The sequence below is a fragment of the Mycteria americana genome, chromosome 3 (assembly GCF_035582795.1).
Source record: "Mycteria americana isolate JAX WOST 10 ecotype Jacksonville Zoo and Gardens chromosome 3, USCA_MyAme_1.0, whole genome shotgun sequence".
Taxonomy (NCBI): domain Eukaryota; kingdom Metazoa; phylum Chordata; class Aves; order Ciconiiformes; family Ciconiidae; genus Mycteria; species Mycteria americana.
Genome location: NC_134367.1, coordinates 1,334,766 through 1,351,173, shown reverse-complemented (window position 1 = coordinate 1,351,173; position 16,408 = coordinate 1,334,766). Strand labels below are relative to the sequence as shown.

Below are 16,408 nucleotides of genomic sequence, written 5' to 3'. Positions count from 1 at the left end.
AAATGGGCTCGAACCTGTTCTTGCTGAAAGCGATACCAAGCTAGGAAGGTGAATTCCTCCCTGTGATTGCTTACATGTATCATACGACATCCCGGTTTCACCCAAAATGTTATAATAAGGAGAATTAGGAAGTTAGAAACAGTCAAAGGTCTGGAAATCAGCATTATCTTTCATTTTAAAAGAACACATTTACAATTAAATCTGCCCTCTTCTATCGAAGGTTTTCATTCTGGTCCAAACTTGTTCATGGTCCAGCTGAAGGGCCGTGATCCAGTGGCCTTACTGCCACAGGGTGGGCTCTGCGGGGTGGGCTGAGCTCTGCCTCCTGCCCCGGCTGGCTGGCATCGTGGGGGGACACCGGTAACAGCCCACCCATCGGGGGGGACACCAATAACAGCCCACCCATCGGGGGGGACACCGATAACAGCACCTGACCCCCGGAGATGCTGATAACAGTGTGGGATCCCCACGCTGGCCGGCCCTTGGTGGTCCCAGGCGGTGGCGGGGGGGTGAGCTTGAGTCTTCCTGGGCACCACCCATCTCCCCTTCCCCGTGATAGATTTGGGGGGGGGGGGGAGGCACACACTCTTGTCCCAGGGGCTCCAGCTTGCAGATGCTGCGGGGGGGGGGGGGGGCTGCCTCAGTTTCCCCGCACACAACGTCCTGCAACCGGGGGGGGGGGGGTGTCCCTGCAGCCTGGCCCCCCCCGCCGCCTTCCCCGGGGAGGGGAGGGGAAGGGAAGAGAGGGGAGGGGAAGGGAGGGGAGGGCAAGGGAGAGGAGGGCGGGCACCGCCGCTGCTGAATAATTCAGCGCTGGGGGGGGGACACACGGCATCCGCACTGCTCCGCGCTTCGGAGCGCAGCTGGGAGCGCGGCACCGCGCACCGCACCGCACCGCACCCCGCTCCGCTCCGCACCGCACCCCGCTCCGCTCCGCACCGCACCGCTCCGCTCCGCACCGCACCGCTCCGCACCGCTCCGCACCCCGCTCCGCACCGCACCGCGCCCCGCTCCGCACCGCTCCGCACCGCACCATGGCTCTGCTGCTGCAGCTCCGCACCGTCTCCGGCCTCCGCGGCAAAGGCGACCGCATCGCCAAAGCGGCTTTTCGAGGTAGCGGGGAGGGGGGGATGGCGGGGGGGGCCCGGGACGGGTTGTGCCCTGCCGTCGCCGCCGCCACCCCCTGCCTCAGTTTCCCCACCGCGGCCGTGCTTGGGGCTGGGGGGCTGCCCGTCCCTCCCCGGCTGGGGCGGGAGCTGCATCCCGGGGTCCCCCTGCCCGCCTGCACCCGGCCTGGGACACTGCAGCCCCCGTGTTACCTCCCCCACGGGCAGCCCCTGGGGAGGGGGATTCGTCCAGGGGAAAGCAGGTGAAGTCCCAGGGTGGCAAATCCCAACCCCAAGAAGCAGGACCGTGCCCCAGCTGGGGGGAGCTGGGCTCCTGCCGCAGGGTCAAGGGCTTGGCCGCGAAGCTGTGCCACCAAGAAAAGTGTCACTGGAAGGGCCAGCAGGAGAACTTGCCTTGTGCCGGGACCCGGCGCGTGCCTGGGTTTCTTCTAAGGATGCTGCAGCTTTGGCTTTTCTGCTCAGGTCCGCGCCAGCTCCAAAGCTTTCCAAGGGAAGCTGCAAAAGGAGCAAAAACTCTCCAGGGGTGCAAAACCCGAGCAGCCGCCAAGCCTTTTCCGAGCCTCCCAGGGGCTTGGAGCAGGCTCAACGCCGGATCCGTCCGCCCATCGCAGTCTTCGTGCGGGAGCCCACCGGCGGGCAGAGGCGGGTGTGGGATGGCTTGGCAGCACCGGGAGTCAGGAATAGGAATCCCTTCTCTCTGCGAACGCGCTGCGGGAGAGCAGGGGAGCCGGTATTTTCATCAGCTCCAAGCCAGCGCAGCCAGCACTGCCTGAAATGGCCTTCCCTGCACTGCCTTAATGACTGTAGAGTCATTAAAAAGGCATAATTACCCCCTTATTTCCCTGTCCCTGCCTCCCAGCACCAGCGCAGGGGCAGCTAAATACCTCTCTGGGAACAGGTCGTACCCCCGGCCGACGGTGAAGGCTGGAGCGGTCCCAGCCCCAAGCCCCCCTCGGTGAAACCCCACCACCTCCCCTGGCAGTGGGGAATCGATCAGGAGGACCAAAGGCCACCACGGGTTTTCCCGGTGAGCCCCGGGAGGACCCACGTTTCCAGTCCTGAGTGTGCCTGGCCCCGAGCCCGGCACACAGTCCCTGTCGGACGGGCAGGATCCGTCCCTGCCTCGACATCTTTAAGAGCCACTGTGAGACCCTACGGTCCAGCCGAGGGGCGACGGGAATGACACCCACTTCGAGATGCTTTGAGATCAGCGCTGCGCCCACTCTGCTCCCACCCTCTCGTGCTGCTGCCCGTTTCCCTTGTCAGAGCCCTCACCAGGCATTTCCCCAGGGCCCCCCGTGATCCCGTCTCCGTCATCCTCCCAGGCATGAGCTGGCTCCTGCGTGGCGCAGGATTGCCATCGCTGTCCCCCCATCCAGGGAGGACGGCACTAAACTTCACGCGGTGTTTCCTTCCCCGGTGCTGAGCTGCGAGGAGCTGGGCTCCTCGTGGACGTTTCTTTCCCAAGGAAGAAATCTGGTGTCATCTTCGAGGACAGTTGGGTCAGGGTTCGGAAATTTTTTTCCTGGTAGTTTGCTGCGATCGATTTCTGTGCAAGGAGGGGGTTTAGTTTCACGCTGTGAATATCCCCACCAGGTATCACCAGCAGTCGGGGATGCCTCTTCCCCTGCTCGCCCTGGGCAGCCATGGAGCTCGTGACCAGGACACCCGACTCTGCAAGCTTGGTCCTCGAGGAGAGACCCAGCAGGGCTGGATCCTGAGGTCGTGGCTAGCAAAATCCTATTACTAAAAGGGTGGTAGAGGTGGGTTAGGGAGCGATCCCATGCGTGGTTGGGTCGGTGAAGGCAGCAGGCAGGTGGGTTAGGACCGACCCATCCCTCGGACGGGATGGCGGGTGCAGAGGGATTGGTCTCGTTCCCTTTTCATGCCACTCGGTGTGTTGCCAGAAGGCGCAGAGAGCCTTGCCTGTACAGGAAACAGCAGTTTAAAGCGTCCTGTTAATATTTAGCACATCCAGCTCCAAAGCCGATTTACATCTTACCCAAATTCCTTGTCCCAAAAGGGGAGCAAGTGGAGGCAGCTCCGTGTCTGCCCTGCAGACAGGGAAGTCCAGGGGCAGATCCCCTGGGCAGCGCTTTGACACGTAGCAGCATCGTTTTGGGTTGTGGGAGAGCCCTGAGCCTGGGGTGCTGACTAACACGAGCCGTGAATCCAGGACAGGACCTTGCATGGGGGGCAGGACCTTGTTCTGGATGAGGGGACCAGAATTATCACACCGTGAGGACAGATAAGCAGTACGACCCTTAGGGAAAGGCGATCTTTCCGACACACCATGGATTTCAACAGTTGTAGTAATAGCAAGGTAGGCGTTCTCACGTTCTCTTGGTCTTTTCTTGATGTGCTTTATGGTACTTGGGAGGATTGGCTCATGCCACGTTGCTCCTTGCTTTGGAGAAGCCAGGGCCGGGTCCCGCAGGTGCCTGGGCTGGACCCTGTCCTGCACCGGTGGGTCTCAGCGCTGGGTTTCAGCAGATGGCTCCTGACACCCGTCTCTGAGGATGCACAGCACTGCGTTGCATTGCCTTCTGTGAAAGGCTTTCCTGCCTCCGGGGTGTTTCAGGCATGGCCACGCTGCTGTTGTACCAACGAGCATGTAAGCACATCCCGGAGCTGGGGACAGGGTCTGCTCCCCACCGGTCCCACGCTGGAGGTGGCCGTGAAGCGTCCCAGCACTCTGGGCACTCGGCGCATGGATGGGGCAGAGCTCCTCCGGTGTTCAGTGTCTCTGTGGCTCAGGCAATGCTTTGCTGCCCCCTTGCCCCATGAGAATTTGGGAATGATGGGCAGCAGAGTCATGGCATGGTGAGTTCAATGCTGCTGTGAAGCTCCATTACTTGTGTCCTCCTGGCTGCCTCATCCTCTCTGACCAACTCGTGAAATCCCTGGCTGTATTTTTGCTGTTTGATTAAAATGATGGTGTGCCATCCCTTCCCTGATCCCCATCCAGGCTGGCCGTGGCTTTTCCCTCCAACCAGACCCCATCCAAACTGCCCCGGGGCTGCCCAGCCCTGGGCTAACCCCTGCCCTGGGACGGGATGGACGGGATGGGATGGAGCCAGGCACGTTGGCCTGGACCCTCAGTGCCAGACCCAGGGGAACATCCTGGTGTGGGTGGTTGGGTTTTGGTGCCAAGGTCTCCAGAGGGAAGAGTCTCCTGCCTTTTTCCAGTGACTCCAGAGGGTCAGACCCCTTTAGCATGGAGTGAGGTGACCTCCACCAGCCCGGCATCCCTCAGTGCTCCTCACAGCAACTCGTAGGCTGAGTGTTGTGCTGATACTCCTCAGTACCCTGATTTTCCCGGAGTTACTGGGCATTGCAGGGAGGGATGCTCTTCGCTAGTCAAGCTGCCATCCAGCCTCCTCCCTCTCCTCACCCGCCGGCAGCACAGCCTGGGGGTTCAGGCAGAGCTCCCCAAGTGGGTGTGTGCTCATCCAGCCAAAAACATCTATTATTGCACATAAAAAAGTTAAAGAAAGGGTTCGACTCCGGGGTGACAGGCTGCCACGTGTGTTTCGGCAGGTGGGCAGCGCTCTGAAACACTGCTCGACTGCAGCTCAGGTGGGAGATGAATAAATCACACCCCTGATAAAAGCGTTCCTGAGACAGGGCTGAGACTGACAGCCGTGTGGGATGGCTATGGAATAACGCCGCTCCTCTTCTCCCAGGGATCCCCACACTCCTGGCAGCCCCCGTGAGCTGTAGCTGCACTATTTGCAAATAGGAGAAACTGAGGCACGGACAGGAGCTCCCAGTTGTGGACCCATGGGAGCAGCCAGAGAGAGGTGCCAGGTTATCTGGCTCCTGGTCTGGAAGCGGAGGGGAGAAGTTGGCTCTACCCCACCAGGGTGGCCAAAATCCACTCCCCACCCCTGAGGCAAGTCCCTGTGATGGGACTTGTCTCCCACCATGGCGTTGGATTTGAGTCACCAAACTCCCAGGGGACTCTCCCAGGCCTTTATGACCCTCCCAGTTGTTCTTGGGAGATTTGGGGGTGGTTTTGAACTTCAGTGACTCATAAGGCACCCATCCCTCCCCAGCAGCCACCCTGTGCATGCCCCAGACTGGCTGAAAAGGGCTCCAAAGCCCCAAATCCATTGCCGTTGCGGCTCTCCACCTCTTTGCTCTGCAGGTGAAACTCAGCTCTGGGTGAATTTGAGATTTTCTGCAAATATTTGCTCTTCAGGCTGGCTGCAGGGGAAGAGCAGAAAAATGGTGAATTTTCTTCAGCCTGCCCATTTTGGGGGTGCCTGCTCCGGTGCCCCAGCGGGGTCTGAGCTGGCACAGGGTCACTTGCCCACAGCAGTTTTCACTCTTAGACCAACCTAATTGCACTTGTGAAGGAGGGAACTTGCACCCCAGTGCAATTAGAGAGCTGGCCAGCTAATCCATCACAGATGGAGTTGTAAAGAGCTTCTTGGCGAGGCTTCCCCTCTGGATTAGTGTGTGCAAATGAGGGAGATCAATCATGGATACCCCCTGGAGCACCAACAGGCACCAGTGGATAATGATACCGCTCTAATGAAACGTCGCCGTGATGCTTGCTGGATTGGGAGAGGATGGGGCAGGGGAGGTCCCACCATGTTGGCTTGTCTTAAGTCATGCTTGTAGGAGAAATATTTCGGGTGGCAGATTGTCCCCCTTGGAGCGTCTTCTCCCAGATACTGCTTCCTACGTGTATTCACTTACAGCTGATTCAGCCCCTGACCTGTGCACGTCTCCTCAATTAGTTTGGTCCCGTATCTACATCAGGGTGCTCTGCGGCTTCCCCTTAAGCCCACATGCAGGCTGAGATGCTCTGTGCCTCTGGCACATGGTGCCTGTCCCACCACCCAGGAGACTGTGGGGTCCTAGAATCATAAAGTCACAGGATGGTTTGGGTGGGAAGGGACCTTTAAAGGCCATCCAGTCCAACCCCCTGCCACGAGCAGGGACATCTTCAACCAAAGCAGGTTGCTCAGAGCCCCGGCCAACCTGACCTGGAATGTTTCCAGGGACGGGGCATCGACCACCTCTCGGGGCAACCTGGGCCAGTGTCTCACCACCCTCAGCATAAAACATTTCTGCCTTATCTCTAGTCTGAATCTCCCCTCTTTTAGTTTAAAACCATCACCCCTTGTCCTGTCGCTACAGGCCCTGCTAAAAAGTCTGTCCCCATCTTTCTTACAAGCCCCCTTCAGGTACTGGCAGGCTGCTATAAGGTCTCCCCGCAGCCTTCTCTTCTCCAGGCTGAACAGCCCCAGCTCTCTCAGCCCTTCCTCACAGCAGAGGGGTTCCAGCCCTCTGACCATTGCTGTGGCCCTACTCCTGGTGGCTCCATCCCAGCAGAGGGGTGGTTCCATTCCTGGTCCTGGTTTCCCCTCTGTTGGGTGAGGGGGGGCCAGGCTGCATCCCACTGCAGCTCCCATCCCACCCCATGGAAAGCAAGGAGGGAACCGCCACTGGGTCCCCGTGCCCTGGGAGGCAGCCACTGCGCATGGGGCGAGGGTGGGCAGCCATCCCGTAGCCCATGAGGCTCGTGGGTCTCCTCCATCCTCACCCGGAGTTGGCCGGCATGAGATAAATACAGTGCTCTGCCTATATCCCCGAGAAACTCATGCATCCATGGGTGAAGCGATTCATGGCAGGGAACTGGGAGGGTGGTTTGGGATACAGGATGCACCTTCTGCATTGGATTTACTCGGGTCGGATGCTGCAGACAGCAGAAAGTCTGACAAAATGATTTTCTGGCTCTCCTTGTGTAATGGTTAAATTAGAGAGGGATGGGGCATTCCCTGCCAAGAGCCGTGTCATCAGGATAGCTCAGTCTTTGGTAAAATAAAGTAAAACTTGACCCCGCAGCAGTAAGGGGTACCCCTGGCATCCACTTTCCCTGACCGCAGGTTGGCTGTGCAATGCTCGGCCCAAAGCAGACTCATGCACAGAGATGTTTTTAATTACCTAGGAGACAGTTTTCCTTTCTGGAAAGGAAAGCCTCAATGTGATTCAGTGATTAAATATTAGCATTTTTATAAGTTTTCCTCCTGCAGTGTTATGAAGTGGATATCAACTAGAAATATTGATTCAGGAGGGTGGGGGGGGTAAGGTTATCCTACTGAGAGCAGCTGAAAGCATGGGGCAACCTATGAGCTGGGGCTCCTTGGGAAAACCTGATTATTTCAATAACTAATGCACGTGCTTGGCTGCTCTCCTTGGGCTTCCCCTCCATGGCAGCACGTCTGGCCATCCTCCTCTCCTCTCGTCCCTGCTCCCAGCTGACCGGGGGCTTTCGATGCTCCCCTGCCCGTGCAGGCAGAGCAGCCTGAGCTCCTCATCCTCCCCAGGTCCCTGCCCCGGAGCAGTGCCCGGCAGATCCGGGGGTGCGGCGGTGGAGGGATGCTGCCGTCGGGGTGGGGACACGTGGGGTTGGACTCAAACATGTAGATCCTCTGCTCTGTGCAGGAGCTGGGGTGGTTTTTTTGGGGGCAGGTGGTCCTAAATCTCATCCCTGGGCTTTGAGCACACTTCTGGGGTGTGTAGACCTGCATCCCAATACCCCGAAGCTTGAGGAGCCCCTGTTCAACCAACGTTGAACCAATTGGTTCAACCAACTTTTTGGTTGAGCCAACGTTCAACCAAAAAAGCCACTGCAAGAAACTGCCGCGATCCCCATCCCCATGCTCTGTTTCATCTGCTCTGCAATAGATGGGACAGGACTTGAACACAACAATCAAGCGCAGTCCAGAAAAACCTTCTTAATTAGCTCTTAAAGCAAGTTAATGCGGTGTTTAGTGCCGGTGCGCGGGAGCTGAAGCTGGATTCACGCTCTTGCGTGGGCTGTGTCCGCTCTGCACACGTGCACACGTGTCTGCGGTGTTCTCACACCTTCGGAGATGCATTTCCCCATTCCAGCAATGCCCGCAGACTGTCCTCCACCCAGGCCACCCCTGCAGACCCCAACCCCGAGGTCTCGCTGCTGCCGATGCTGTGCAGCCCCCACCCATGTCTCCCACCCCGGCTGCCCCTCACCTCGCTGCAACCAGCCTGTTTTTCCTCTCCCCTCTCCAGGGCTCTCCTTCTACACCCGAGTGCTTGAAAACTGCGAGGACGAGGCCAGGTTTGATGAGGTAAGAGAAGACGTGTTGTCCTCCTGGTCTGCCTCGCACATCTGGTTTGCTTTGCCGTGACTCCCTGTCCAGGTGAACGTCCCCCTTCCCCAATTGAAGTGTGTTGGCATCTTCGTTGTCTGCTCCAGGGTTTCTCCTGGCAGGTACCAAATGGGTCTCTTGGCTGTGGACCGGCTGGGGCTGAGGACACGGGGTGTCCCGTGATGTGGGAACAGCCCTACAGCATTTCCCTGTGGGGTGATTAATTAAAAAAAAAAAAAAAAAAATTCAAAATTCCATGTTGTTTGCACTGAAGGTTCGGGAAAAATTGCTTGTCTCCACTGGGCAAATCCCGCTGGGCTCTTGGCTCTCCTTTTCCTTGCCTCAGGGGGAAAAACTCCTCCTTGTTTCAAGTCCCTGGTGCCTCAGTTGTCGATGCGCAGCCTGCCAGCCTCCCTCACCCCGTCTGCATCCCTCGACTCACGCCGGTAACAAGGCAATTGATCTGCTTTAGGTGCCGATCGGATGATGTATCGGCCTTTAGCGCTCCGCTTTGGGCTTGAAAAGGGAGAGAGACGGAATTGAAACCCAAGTTCTGTGTGGTTTTAAAATACAGCCTTTTCTTGAGCAGTTACCAAGAAAATATTCTGAGATGATTGAAATAAGGTCACCCACACAAGCAGGGAACAGAGGTGCTGCTAGGAAGTCACATTCAAAATGGAAATATGCTTTCAAAAGAGAATGGATGTTCCCTCTGATTGCTTTGTGTTTCTCGTGGGAGATAACCCATTCCCAGGGGCTGGAGAATACAAGGGGCTATGAGGAATATTAAGATCTTTAAATTGTTTATCGCTTTCTAAAGCTTCTTCACCTTTAGGAAATAAGGTTTCATCCCGGTTCCAGGCATGGGATGTTTTTGTGGGGTGATAAATCCCGTGGTGTTCCCAGCTTGCGCTGCCAGCACACCCGACTTCTCCCTGCCCTTCTGCGTCCCTGGCACGGGCTCCAGGTTGTAGGGGAAGAGCTTAATCTCAGGCTCCCCTAAACTGCCAGGGAGGATTAAGGGGCAGGGGAAGCCCACGGCTCGGGCAGGGTGGGATCCGCCACCGGTACCCCCAGTGTTGCACGGGGTCGGTGAGGCACAGCAAGAAGGCGGCTGGAGATGTGGCTCCAACCACGCTCCTACGAAGCCGAGGCAGCCGGGGGAAGCTGTTGGTGTTAATGGGATGCAGATTTCTATAGATCTGCACTCGGCAATTTGTTAGTATAATAACTGATTTGAATAACAACCACGGAGGTGTGCACTGGTGGAGCTGCCTGTGCCTCAAAACTCTTTGTGATTTGAATGAGGAGATCCTTCCCTGCTGGGGCTGAAAGGCTGGAGGGTCCGCTCGCCGTCTCAGGCTTGGTGGGATGCCCGATACCGGCTGCTCCGAGTGCTTGGTGCTGCACAGTGATCTTGGAGCATCCCAGCTGAGCTCTGAGCATCCCAGCCGAGCTCTGAGCCCCCTGCGGTCCCAGGCAGCGAGCAGGAAAGGGTGGGTACCGGTGCATGTCAGGAGGACGAGGACTATAGAGCTTAAAAGACTGAGGGTATAAGAAAACCTTGAGCCACAGGTGTCTATTAGTGTGCATCACATTTTCTTCTAGTACCTCCTACTGCATCTGTGGGGATGAGCCTCAGGCTGTCCCCATCTCTCTGTCTAGATCATGTTTATTACAGTTCCTGCTGTGAGAGCCTCACGTAAACCCGGTTAAAATCAGCCTGGTAGTATCTAGACAGTGAATTGCAGCAGAGTGAGGCAAGTTGATTTGGAGCAACCTTGCGTGCCTGGACCAAGCTTTGGGCTCTTCTCGCCTCCTTGCGCTGGGTGATAGGCGATGCAGCGGCAGCAGCTAGGCTGTACCCAGCTCCCTGCTCACCCGCGCTGCAAATACCCTGATTTTTCTCATCAACCCCTTGGCTCCAGCCGGAGGAAACTCCAGCATGAATCAGAAGTTGCTTTGCACTGGGGACCAAGGTCAGCAGGGAGCCCTGGCAGAGACAACCCGTGTGTGCAAATGCTGGTTGATCCAGGGCTCGGGACCTGCCAAACATGAGTAATCCCCGTGGTTTTTAAGTTAAACACATTCCTAAGTCTTTCCTGTGCTGGTAGGTGAGTGCTTATGCCCTGAACGACTGCCTTTCTGGAAAGGAAAAGTCAGGCTTTTATCCCTGGGGTCATGCAAGGTCTCCGCAGCGTCTAACAGACGAGCCGGGGTGTGCGTAGCCGCTCCACGAGGCATTCAGGTACCTGAACGTGTGCTAATGCCAGGTCAGACACAGCTCCTGCTGTAGCACCGTGACCCAATATTATCCCAACTGGCCCAAAACAGGATAGTTTGATGAGTTCTGATGGCACCTAGTGAAACGATGCAGAAGACACGGAGGCAAGCCTACGTTTCTGGGTTCACCTTTCCAGCTCTGCTGGGGGTTTGCTGGGAATTCAGCCACATCTGCAAGATTAGCCCGAGCGGGCCGTGCCTCCCGTACGGGTAGAAGTGGGGAGGCTGCTGCTCGCCCTTCTCTGTGAATTGCTGAGAGCTCTGTAAGCGCAGTAGGGCCGGTGGCGTAGCCCTGCCGCACGCTGGGAGCCTGAACGCTGGTCCCCGCCCGTGCACAGCTAGAGACAGCCGCCTTCAGGAGGAACAGGCTGGGCGCTCGCAGGGACGCGTCCTCCTTATCGCGTAGGGCAGAGCACAAGCCGCAGCAAAAGATGGCAGGGGTGCGGCCCTGTTTCCTCTTCCCCTGTTCTCACGCTGCTGAAGGACTCCCTGACGCAATGGTCACGGGCGAGAAACCCGCCGTGAGCTAGGGAACGTGTCTTGGGCTGCCTGCGGTAATTAGCTGACGAGGCTATCCAGGAAAGCAGGTATTTCCCTTTGAGTGTACACACACGGCAAGTGATCGTGCCATTGATGACGAGCCCAGCTGATGAATTTTATTGAATAAAATGCTATTGTTGCATCACTGCAGCACTCAACTATTCCCCAGCTATCTCCCCCGCATGGGGCTATCCCACGGGGAGCTTTTGCAGGGAGGCGACGGGTGCACGTGGTCTGTAACGCTTGCGCACAAAATTGAGCTCTCTTCGAGATGAGCCCTGATGGCTGGAGCGGTATCGAGAGGTGCCAGCTCTCTTGGGGAGAGATGATTGCTCCATGACCCAGCCTCTACGAATTTGTCCCATTAGCTGCTAGGCAAAGGGGACCACCCCTGATGCCAGTGCACCTCTCTTCTTGTCAGCGCCGAGTAGCTGGGTGGTAATTTCGGCGTCTAGGCCGTTAGCGGGGTGGGCTGTCTGGCAGGACGAGGTGAACGAGAGAGGTCCATCGCTCGTCGTACAGGAGACAGCAGTTTTGGTGCAGACTGTGGGGCAGCACTGTGGTCCCCAGCACCAGGCTGGGATGCACGGTGGGGCAGGGGGGGTGGAAAACCTGCAGGGAAACCCTGAACGAGAAGCCTCAGGAATGACCCCGTTTCCTCCTGTTTTCCCCTTGAAGTGGGGTAAAATGGTGACCTTTTGTCTGGGGGCTGATTTGGATGGGGGGATGTCTCATCCCCCGTGCGGGGAAGGCTTTTGAAGCTGAGCTGGCCGATGTCTCATCTCTGTGAGGGGAGACGAAACGGGGTGAGGAGGAGGAGGATGCTCCCTGCCTCGTCTCAGAGCTGGGGACAAGCAGAAAATTCACATTAGGTTCCTGTGAAGCCAGAGGGGTTTTTGACAGTGCTAACGAGGACACCAGCCTTCCCTGCCACCGCTTAACATTCATGAGGACCCGCCACCAGGCTGAATTTGGGCTGCCCCAGTGGTTTCCATTTGTTTGGTTTCACTCTATTTCTTTTGCAATTATTTTTATTCATTGCTTAATGAATTATGCAAAAGCCTGTGCTTCTCCAGAGCTGCTGGCTATTCCAGAGGGTAGCTACAGCACTATGGCTGCATTTTACGTTATCGGAACGGCTGCATTGTGTCCTGCCTGCACCCCAAAGGGTTTCTTCTTGCAGGGGCTTGTCCCGCAGCTCTGCCGCAGGCACCCCCAGGAGGGCAGGGAAGGGGACTCCAGTGCTGGTGCTGGGCATGGAGAGCTGTGGGTGGGTCCTGTGTGGTCTTCCCTGCCTGCATCCAGTCTCTCCTCAAGGGACCAGGACAGGCTTAGGTGCTGCTGCCAAGAAAGACCCAGAGCTGCGGCCTTGACCCGAACATCTGCAAATGCCCCTGATTAATCGGGCTTGGAGATGACAGGCAGGATGAGGATGCAGCCAGGGCTCCCAGGTGCTGTAGGAGACATGGCTTAAAAAGGGGGGACATAGCTTAAAAGGGGGGACACATGGCTTAAAAAGGGGGGGACATGGTTTAAAAAGGGGTGACATGGCTTAAAAAGGGGGGATGGCTTAAAAAGGGGGGACATGGCTTAAAAAGGGGGGACATAGCTTAAAAGGGGGGGACATGGCTTAAAAAGGGGGGACATGGTTTAAAAAGGGGTGACATGGTTTAAAAAGGGGGGACATGGCTTAAAAAGGGGGGACATGGTTTAAAAAGGGGGGACATGGCTTAAAAAGGGGGGACATAGCTTAAAAAGGGGGGACATGGCTTAAAAAGGGGGGACATAGCTTAAAAGGGGGGGACATGGCTTAAAAAGGGGGGGACATGGCTTAAAAAGGGGGCACATGGTTTAAAAAGGGGTGACATGGCTTAAAAAGGGGGGACATGGCTTAAAAAGGGGGGACATGGTTTAAAAAGGGGTGACATGGCTTAAAAAGAGGGGACGGCTTAAAAAGGGGGGACATGGCTTAAAAAGGGGGGACATAGCTTAAAAGGGGGGACACATGGCTTAAAAAGGGGGGGACATGGTTTAAAAAGGGGTGACATGGCTTAAAAAGGGGGGACATGGCTTAAAAAGGGGGGACATGGTTTAAAAAGGGGTGACTGCTTAAAAAGGGGGGACATGGCTTAAAAAGGGGGGACATGGCTTGCAAAGATGCCGTATCCCAGCTCCCTTAAAGCAGTCTCACTGGAGGTGTCTGGCTTCTGCGTTCTGCCAAGGCATTTCTCTGCCTCTATCTCCCCCCCCCCTTTGTTAATAAAAACAGATAAAATTGACCCAGCAGATATCACTTGCTTAACTTTGCACAGGGCTTTTAACAAGGCTTTTAACAATAAAACCAGTCAGGAGAATAAACAGGCGGCCAGCCAGGGAAGGAGGAAAGGTAACGAAAGCCGGGAAGCCTTTGGGAGCAGCCCCAGCCCCGAGCAGTGCCGCGGCGGGGGGGTGCTCCTGGGCCGGTGCTGCTGGCGTTTCCTAATGGTGCTGGTGGGGAGGGAGCAGGGACAGATTCCCGCGGGCGTTCGGGATGGTGCTGAGCCCCGTGCTGAGCGCTGCTTGCTACCCGCTGGGCTATCGACGGCGGTGCAGGCGCTGAGAGACGCTCCTCCAGCTGTGCACCCTCTCCCTTCCTCCCTCTATCACATCTGGCACACCGCTGGCCCGGCTCTGACGGGGTGCTGGTGTAGCTGCCCCCCAGGGATGGTTTTCTCCCGGCACGTGTCCTGGAGCATGAGGCGTTGGTGTGGGCAGGGAGCAGGCAGGGAGGGGGTAGCAGGGGCTCCTCCAGCCATCCCGCTGTCGCGCACACCCTTCACAACAGCGTCTGCTACCGCAGGATCTTGTTCTTCACTTTCTGTGGTTCCCCTGAGCGTTAAATGCCGTCCGGCTGCCAGTTCTCACCTCTTGATTTGGTGCATCACGCTTGTCTTTTCTCCCAGGACCGCATCCCCCATACCTTTCCCTACAAAAATGTGAAGTAAGAGCAATTTCGTAGAATCATCGACTCACAGAACGGTTTGGGTGGGAGGGGACCTTTAAAGGCCATCCAGTCCAGCCCCCTGCCACGAGCAGGGACATCTTCAACCAGAGCAGGTTGCTCAGAGCCCCGGCCAACCTGACCTGGAATGTTTCCAGGGATGGGGCATCGACCACCTCTTGGGGCAACCTGGGCCAGTGTCTCACCACCCTCAGCATAAAACATTTCTTCCTTATCTCTAGTCTGGATCTCCCCTCTTTTAGTTTAAAACCATCACCCCTTGTCCTGTCGCTACAGGCCCTGCTAAAAAGTCTGTCCCCCAATTTCTAGGCAGATCATTGAGAAGGGATAAAATGGGTTTGCGGATTATACTATTACTTTAATAGTGATGTAGTACTTAGATCATGCCGTGGCTGGAGGGATTCCTGATGGATAAGAGCTCACCACTCCCAGGAGATTAGCTGTGCAGAGCCAGGAGAGTGGGGACACTGCATGGGTCTAATGCCCAGCACGGTGCCACATGAATGAGCCCAACTGCCTGACTTGGAAGGAGATGGAAAGCCTCACAGGTGGCAGATTCGGGATAACCCACTGTCCCCAGCCGGCAGCGTGCAGCGTCTCCTTGAACGTGTCCCTTGGTTAGGTGTGAAGTTAGGGTTTATCATGGGTTTGCTTTGTTTCTTAGCTGGCATCCACCGTAGCATTGCAACTGCAATGGTGCAGTTGCAAAAGGGATGTTTTGCAAAACGCTTGGATGTTCATCCCTCTGTAAAAACGGGCTGAAAGGTTGAGTGGAGCTGCTGCTGCTGCCAGGGGAGGAGGGACAGACGGACGTGCTCTCAGAGACCTTCCAGCCTCATTCCCTGGGCTTCTTCAACACCGTGGGCCATCAGACTGCCTAATTGCATGGGATAAATGTAAAGCCTGTAGCGTTCACCCCGCAAGCTAACTCCAGGGCTCGGGCTGAAGCAGGGTGGACGTCGCAAGCTCTTTTGTTGACACAAGCCACGTTTTAGCAGCAGCCTTGCAGCCTGCCCCCGCTCCACCTCCTGCCGCGGGAGCCCTCTGCCACGGTCGTGGTCATGGATAAACACAGCGAAGGGCAGCCATTAAGTGCAGCGCCTTGCAAAGGCCGGGCTCTCCCAGGACGGGCGGGGTGTGAGGGGACAGACGGGTCACCTCCACGCAGGGCACATCTGGGGAGCGCCTTAGGGGCGGGGGTGCACCACGGTCACTGGTGCTGCTGGGGGGGAAGCAGCTTGGGAAGGCAGGCGAGGGAGTCACGCAGATACTGCGGCCCCTGCCACTGAATTACTCCGTGGCATGGTTTGCGTTCGCTTCCCAGCCCCCGTTACATGCCAGACAGTATTTCCCTTCAGCCCAGCACTCTGAATTGATGAGAGCAAGTCGTCCCTCAGGGCCTGTTATAAATTAACCGAGGAAACTTCAGCTCCAAAACATCTGCCCTCTTTCATCGCTTACGTGAAGGGCAGCTCCTTGCAAGGGTGTCGAGGGAAGGAAAACCTGCCTGCGAAGAGCAGAGGCCGTGCAAATGCGACGCAGCTCCTGGGTGACCTGCAGCCGCCTCGGTGCCAGGGAGAGCGGCAGGAATTTGCAGTGAGACGATGCCTGCCCTTTGCAGTGAGAATTTGCAGTGAGACGATGAGAATTTGCAGTGAGGAATTTGCAGTGAGACGATGCCTAGAACCTCTAGGCGCTTCTAGCAGGGTACCCATCTCCGGTCTCCCTCCTGGAGGTGCGTAGCCCGGGCTGGTGGCATTGCTTTGCCTCTCCGTGTTGCAAAGGGAGAGCGCTGGCTTCAGGCCACGGGCAATTCCCTTGGTGCATCTCCGCAGGCAGCGAGGAACAACACCTAAAAACCCCAGTGAAAGACTTCAGGCAGCACCTTGGCTTGGGGGGAGAACGCAGGGCAAAGGCTGGGGAGCTGAAGCCCATAAATTCAAAGCAGCAATATGGTGCAAATGTGTATCGCTGAAGGCAATCAGCTGTGGAAACCACTTATCTGAAAGCGTAATTAAATGTCCTTGCTTGAATTCTGGGATGTCTTTTTTTTTCCTTTTTCCCTGTTAAAAATATGTCCTGATTAAGCTACAAGGCGTATCTGTGTTTGATTTAGGAGCCTTTGAGTGAAACACGAAAATCTGTGCACTGGGTTGTTTAAGAGGTCAGGCTGAGCGACTGCAATAATCCTTTCCAGGCTGAAAAGATAATAATAATAAAAAATATCTGTCTTACAAGGGAAACACAATCACCCAGTGCCTTTGAGCTGGGTTTTTTTCTGCTGAGGCTGAGGGGGCTGTAACTCACAGAGA

General features: G+C 56.5%; 1 protein-coding gene across 1 annotated transcript in view; it reads left to right on the top strand.

Moving 5' to 3' along the window:
• Positions 1–1,034: 1,034 nt before the first annotated feature.
• OTOF (otoferlin) overlaps positions 1,035–16,408 on the top strand; it is a 113,363-nt gene continuing 97,989 nt past the window's right edge. The window contains exons 1-2 of the mRNA XM_075497212.1: positions 1,035–1,113; positions 8,193–8,251. Of these exons, the coding sequence (XP_075353327.1) occupies positions 1,035–1,113; positions 8,193–8,251 (138 nt within the window). The remainder of the gene's footprint in view (positions 1,114–8,192; positions 8,252–16,408) is intronic.